The sequence below is a fragment of the Anopheles moucheti genome, chromosome 3, assembly GCF_943734755.1.
Source record: "Anopheles moucheti chromosome 3, idAnoMoucSN_F20_07, whole genome shotgun sequence".
Lineage (NCBI taxonomy): Eukaryota > Metazoa > Arthropoda > Insecta > Diptera > Culicidae > Anopheles > Anopheles moucheti.
This window is the reverse complement of record NC_069141.1, coordinates 24,595,012-24,602,587: the sequence shown is the minus strand read 5'-3', so window position 1 is coordinate 24,602,587 and position 7,576 is coordinate 24,595,012. Positions and strand designations below refer to the sequence as shown.

The 7,576-nt window shown below is 43.8% G+C and overlaps 1 protein-coding gene across 1 annotated transcript; it reads right to left on the bottom strand.

Annotated features, from left to right (window-relative positions):
- Positions 1–6,055: 6,055 nt before the first annotated feature.
- On the bottom strand, positions 6,056–7,144 carry LOC128304582 (arginase, hepatic). Its single transcript, XM_053041784.1, has one exon. The coding sequence runs from the start codon at positions 7,142–7,144 to the stop codon at positions 6,056–6,058; it is 1,089 nt and encodes a 362-aa protein (XP_052897744.1).
- Between the last annotated feature and the right edge of the window lie 432 nt (positions 7,145–7,576).

Sequence of the window (7,576 nt, the reverse complement as noted above, 5' to 3'; positions counted from 1 at the left end):
TTTTAAACCCAGCAGGAGCCCCATTGTTTGGGCGGTCTTGCTAGGAATGAATGATAGATTCGGGCAAGATTTCTTTGTTACAATCATCCGAATAGTTTGCTGCTCACCGGCGAACTCATTCCGTGGGATTGATAGGTCGAAGAAAAGTTGAAATTATTCTGCATTTCAAGAGAAAAACAAGCGCGAAAAGAATCGCTAATTAGAACAATTCCCTTATTTTATTCTTTCTATGACCGCGGGGTTTCTATGTTGTAATAATTAGTTGGTTCTCTGGTTTCGATCTGTTTTCTACAAAATCTTTGTTGTGACATTCTGCAGCTTCCATGACAGCTTCCATTTGGAGCTTTTCCAGATACCAATATTGTAGATGACCACTATTCTACGCGAAATTATTATATTCGTCGATTAATTAATGTAACTTGAGGCTATTATCCTTTTCAATTTTTTATGAAAAATTTCATGTATTTATATTTGTGAAATAATAATATTAATTGTTTCAAGTTTTTCTTTACTTAAAGTCATTAGACGTTCTCGTTCACTTTTAATTCATCCTTAATGGAACTCTTTTATCTTTATCTTTTATCTTTTTTGTAACTTTATAACCGGATGCGGTTATACAAAATCGATATTCGCTAATTTGCAAATGAAAAGTTTTTTTGCAAACGAAGATTTCATAATTCCACTCTTCAATTTTATCACAACTCCACCCTATCCGTCAAGTCGAGAATCGCAAGTGTTGCGAGAGCTGGAAGTTACTGCCATCAATTTTTATTCATCTTCAAAGGTGAGCTTTTCCAGCTATTTCTATGTTTATCATAAATGATTCTTTTGATAATACGGCGAAAGCCGTCATCATGGAATAAATAAATAATAATAAATAAATAAATCATTCTTTTTTGTTTGCTGTTTAGAACCTACACAATGTATAGTACCCAAGGACATCGCCATATCACTAGCAATCGCAATTGAATTCCTCAACATTTTTTCCTCCTCAATTCCCACAGCCACATTCATCGATGATAAATGTTCCGTCAATACGGCTGAAAGCACTTACTTTTTGAAACTTTTGTTTGCAAAAAAGCCTTACAGTATCGAAACTTAAAAGCCCCCTTGCTGACGATGAAGGGCACCACAGTTGCTGTCACACATCTTTTCATTACGGATGTCACTTGAAGTGTTATCCATGCTAGCCACCAGCACTGGACAGTATTCCCCATCTGAAACTTCCGAGCTGAGGTGAGTGAATAGAATAACAAAAAAAAACAAACACACACACAGAACAATCCAATATTCAAAGACGCTTCTCGATTGCCACTGTTTATCTATATTGAAAGCAAACACGGCTATTCCATTAATCTCCAACAGACCGCTATCAATTATATGATAAATTATTCATAAACAATGAAATGCCGTCTAACACTGGTTGGGCAAACCGTACGACAGCATGCAAACTGAACTCTCAGGCCCTGAAGCCCTGAACTCACGGGCCTACATACGTGAAAAAAAAATATAACTCAGCACTCGAATCGTACCGACCGCGCGTTAGAAATGGGTAAGAAAATAAAACCGAAACGTCTTTTCCAGCCTCGACCACGGTGTGCGATTACGGCGAGATTGCCAAAAAACGAATGATAACCGAAGCAACTTCAAGATAATGAGCTCGATTTGTAAACTTGCCGTACAACTCCCGTCCCGGAATCGGTCGTTGAGCCGTTGAGCGCTAAAGGCAAGCCACATTGGGTACTGTTGCCGGCTTTTCCATGGAAATGGAACCAGCGTGGAGATGAAGAAAAAATATTTATTACCATTCTACGCGCACCGTACCGTTCGAATGACATTAGGCCCAGTACGTCTGAGAAGCGATTTCATTTTATTTCGCTTTCGCTCCAACACCGGGAAAAGGTAAAACCACATCAACGTTGTGTAAAAAGTACCAGTAAGCATATAATTTCATTCCATCAAATGAATTTCGTTTGCAAAACGAATGAAAACTTTTACCCAACATCGGAGGCGGTACCGTCGATGGCAGATTAAAATGCGGAAAACTCGGAAAAAACCACATGAAGTTGTGATTGACGAAGAAAAGCACTCGTTGAAAGTGAATTCCACCGAAGAGGTATCAAAAATTAAACAACCCAAAAACCCCGGTACCGCACACAGCAACACAGGAAAGTTTGCGTTTCCTTGGCGAATGCGGGTATATGAAATACTGATAAGGTCATTTCCGTCGAACCACCTAATGGACCACCAGAACGCGCAGATGAAATATGCAGCGAACAGATCGGTAAAACTGAAAAGCGAATTCAAACGAAACTGCATATGAACGTTATTATTATTGACTTTGCCGAATGAGGATCGCACGCTTCAATGATCGTTCCAATAACATCGTGTAATGCCATCGGAACAACAATGGACACATAACTAAAACATGCTTCAATCAGTTCTTATGAACAGTATTTTCATACTTGTTTCCAGGAATGGATTTTATGTTCTGCTTAAACCTTAAAGGTTTGCTTAGAGTTATGATTTATATTTTTCGTTTGTTTAACTGGTAGTTATGTAATTGTAATTTCTAAGGTATTAATTATTTTATAAGAAAATAACTAAAAACGAAGTGCAAAACACAAAACTTTGGTTTCTTTTTAGGGCAGGTAGTATTACAGATAACTTTTTTGACAAAAAGAACAATAAACAGTTCTTAATATACGTTCAAAACACAAACAAAATGAAGTAAAGAGTTTTGTAATCACAGGAACATGGAACACAGAATGAGTAATAGAAATAAAGAAACGAAAGATGTAAAGAAATATCGTTGGAGATGCTCAGCAAAGAATCACATTAGAAACCATAATCGTCAAAACGGATATGAAAATCTGCTCTTTATGTGTGAAAATTAGATCAACAGTTAGATGAAAGTTAGAAGTTAATCACGTTTAAAATATGTAAGAATTTTTGAAGAAGTCTAATAATATGAATGACTCTGAATCCTTTTTCGAAAGCTTTATGACTCCTGAAATAATGAACTTTAATTACTCATGAAACTTTATTCAAATCATAAAATTTTTAGAGATACAACAATCTATAACAACTTATATAAACTTATAAGATCGATCAAATTAGTAATCAAAAATAATTTTTAGACTCGTTTAGACATTTGATAATATAACATAATTATAGCGGTATTACTTTTACAACTCTCTTCCATTCATTTATTCATTATCAAAACATCCACTTTAAGTAAGGAAAAATTATCCTCCTGTCTACGCAAAAAAAACCCCGGCAAAGCTAAATCCAAACTTCACGCAGCACCACCCGTATGTTCCGTTGATAAATGGTTAACCATAAACAAGTGAATGATATCGGTTTGCGAAATGTCATTTCATGCTTCCCACTGTAAACGGTTCCCCTTTACACCCGGCTATATGGCGCACTGGTTCGTGGTCACTACCTACCGGTGGTGCAAAAATCGAATAAAAACCCTCCTTCTCTCTCTGCTGACTGCTGAGATAGCAAACGATAGCATACCTTGACAGCTACCCGAAAGAATGCTTGCCAAATTTACCTCCAACCTGTCACCCTTCACGATGGAGAGGCCACTCCGACGTCTTCGGTATGTGGTAGACTATTGCTCTGCTTGGCTTTCCCAAACCTTGGCGCTCGTACCGGGTGACTTGAGCACTCAGTTTGCGTGAAGATAATTAATTATTATGACGAGAGATTACACTTGTAATGAGTTTTGACCTTTTTTTTTGTTTTTTGTTGGCTCCACTCATGGCACGTTGCCGTCCCGAGCGAAAGTTTCGCCACTTCGCCCCAGACCAGTCACCACCAAATGGCCAACTTTCTGACGATAATATGCTTGTTTTGTGGTTGTCACTTCTCCCTGTCGTTACCCGCACTTGAGCCAGCAATCCATTCGTGCAGCGTACAAACCACAGCCCCGATGTCACCGAGCTGGTGACTATGAACGGAACTTCCATTTTCCATCACCTGACGGAAGGTCATACTCATCAACCCTAACCGATCCTTCGTTCCCAGAGCCCGTACGTACGGCCATTGTTCTAACAGCTTCTAATGAAGAGTCATTTAAAGGCTAGAGCAAGGTGAAAAGTGACCTTCATTCAGCCATTGTGCTCAGTAAAGCCCAACCAAGGTGCTCCCGTTTGGCAGGAAAAAGGATTGGCGAGCATCAGCCTTTGGCGCAATCGAAGACAATGTAACTCAAGCAAGCGATCACATTAAATTTGTTTGCTTTTCGATGGAAAACCATAGCTCCGGTTTGCTTTCTGATGGGTTGCGCAGCATAAATTATGATGCCAAAAAATGTTGCAATACACGTCGAAGACCTTGATGGCGTGGTGGGATGTAAAATAAAGTCATTTTTCGCGGTTGGTAGCATCTCTAGAGGCAACCACCTCGACAAGTCTTCCTTTATGGACGAAAAGCTCTTCAAAGAGTGCCACCCAAGGTGTAGGAGTAGGAACAAACGCGGAGAGCAATAATAAATCTTGTACGACCTCTTTCAAATGGAAAATGGTGTTTTGCATCCCGGGCCCAGTTCCCGGTAAACTAGGAAATATCACAAAAGAAGTCATCATAAACACACCGCCGTCCGGAGTCCGCTATTCGCCGGTCCTTCCTTCCGCCCATTTAACGATTAGTGTGAAAACAAGAAAAACATTTCAACATTGAAACGTACCACCCCGAACGCCATGTGGCGCCATTTTGTGCAACCATAAAACTGCACATACGTGCGACGAGTGTTGGGTAACGGTGTCCCCAAAATGGAGTATGCACTACCTCCTCCTCTCCCGATAATGGCATCCATTTTGTACGCTGAAAAGAAACAAAAACAAAACAAGCTTTCAATGGAAGCTTTCAAAATTGGATTTTGCCAGCATTCAACGCTCCCATCTTCTGGAACACAACTGTTCCACAAGAAGCACCCAACAAATACTAACAAAAAAAAAACCCACACACACTTACCTCTGAACAAAACCATCGAACGAACCACACCGGAGAGCAGCAATAAAAGTCTAAATTCTAATTTGGCAACACATATCGTACAGTGCTTCGCAAAAAAAACACCCACCCACACCATACACGCAACGCACCGTCAGGTGCCCGGTGACTGGGGGAAGGGTAGTTAGCATAACCACAACATTCGTAACAAAACCCCACTCAGACGGAACATCTCCGGCGAAATCGGCACGGAACTGACCGTGTCCGGATTCTTGGGGCGGAGGAAACATTAAATAATACTCTCCCCCCGTGTGTGTATTGCCGTCCTTCCGCACCGGCAGGATATCATAAATTACCTTTTATCAAGTGCGTCCAGACGAGCCGGTTTGGTTTCGCTTTGTTTTCGGTTAGGTTGGTTGGTTTTGCGGGACGGAAAGCAAAACCACAACCCGCCTCAGGTACTTGCCTCCACTTGGTTTCTGCACCGCGAAATGCATCGTCCACCCGATGCTTCCGGGTGGGTCTTTTCGTACGCAACCAAACAAACTTCTTTTGGGATGGAGGTGACCTGATGCTCACTTGCTACAATACATCAGAGCGGTTCGCTCCGGCACACTCTCCCTTTCTCAGCCAGGGCTTTTGAAGTTGAAGAATGAATATTGACTACCAAAACCGATTGGAAAAACCGAAAATGGTCCAGCCAGAGCTGTCCCTAACTGTGTGGAATGTTCGATTCATAACACTTACACACCCAGCACACACTGCCTTTCAACATACCCTTTTACCCGCGCAGTGTGTTCGTGATCGAGAAATTTATGTCCTGAGTCAGACATTACCAAAGCCAGATATATTCGTTAGTCTTACGTTGCTACAAACTTCCCCTTCCGTCGAACAATCCCAACACTAACCGAATTTAAAACCACACACATATATTAATACATCCCCATACAAGGTGACAATGCGAACCGCACCGAACTGCTTCATCCATCCTCCAAAACACTCCAAAATTGTGTACAAAAAGGAAAAGTTTATTGAGCTATTTGCAAACAAACAAATACAGTTCAGGGGGCAGTTTGGGGTGTTCAACACTTCATCACTTTTGTAGCAAATCCAACGTGTCGGCGATGTCACCCTTGCGGCTATGACCGCAGGCAGCGACCAGCAGGTGTACAGCGGCTTCCACCGTTCGCCGTACGTCCTCCGGTGTTCCGATGGCCGGATTCACCTCCACCAGATCGACGGCCGCCAACCGTCCCGTACCGTACGCCTCCTCCATGATGTAGATACCCTCGCGCAGGGTCAAACCTCCGCGCACGCTCGTACCCGTGCTGGGAGCTTCCAGCACATCCAGCGAATCGATGTCGTAGCTCACATGCAGACTCCGCTGACCCTCCGGATCGATGCGCTCCAGCGCCATGCGCATCACCTCCCGTATGCCGTACTTCTCCACCTCGCGCATCCCGAACGCGTTGATGCCGAACTTCTCGATGATCGCACGCTCGTACGGATCGACCGAGCGCAGTCCAATGTACGCGAGGTTCTTGATCGAGATGATCGGTTCCTGCCAGTCCATGCCCGGTATGTACGGCCAGTAGTCACACAGCTCCCGTGCAAGCAGCGCCACCGGCATGCCGTGAATGTTTCCCGACGGTGACGTGGAGTTGGTGTTCAGATCCGCATGGGCATCCACCCAAATGACGGCCACATCTTTGCTGTGGTGCAAATGCCCATCGATGGAACCGATCGCGATCGCGTGATCACCGCCGAGCGTAATGCACAGCCGATCGTCATCCAACACCTCCGTCACCTGGTGTGACAGGTGCCGGCTGCAGCTGGCCACATGCTCAAGCTTCTTCATGTTGCCCACCTTGCGCCCGTTAAAGTTGAGCGCCTCGTACTGTATGTCACCGTAATCCTTAATGTTCAGCTTGGGCGATATCTCCTGGATGTGATCAATCAGGCCCGCATCTCGGATTGCTTTCGGCCCCAGCCCGACTCCTTTCTTTCGCTGTCCCTTATCAAACGGCACACCAACGATTCCGATTCGCTCGTAGTTGATCTTCTTCGGCTTGATCGCCGCAAAAGACGGATCCGTCGACGCGGTGCAATAACTGCTTGCCGATGTGCCAAAAGTGGCACCTGCTCGGCACACCAACCTCACCAATGCTATCCGTGGCAACATTTGTGCACACTCTGTTCTAAGCCAAGCTGATCGGCGGAGAGTACGAACTCTCGCGATGGGTTCGAAAAGACTGAATCCACATGGACCACAACGGCCAAACCCGACGCAGTTCGTTCCTAATCGCATGGCGGCGATAACCTTGCCCTTGAACAAACGAATCTCGCATCGCCGCGTTATCTCCCGGCAGGAACGATGCTCATTTCAATGGGCTCGTTCGTCGCTGTTTGCGACTGTCACTTTCACTTCGTGTGTACGAGGAAGTGTGACCCGGCAAAAAGGCTAAGCGCTGCTGCAATAGTTTCACGGCGCGTGAGATAGCGACTGGAACAGCGTATTGCTTGACTCAATCAGTGACGACACCGTGTTTTGTTTGGTTATTATGTTCGAATATTTTCTAGATTGGGTTCCGTTACTCGTGCGAATGAGCTATTT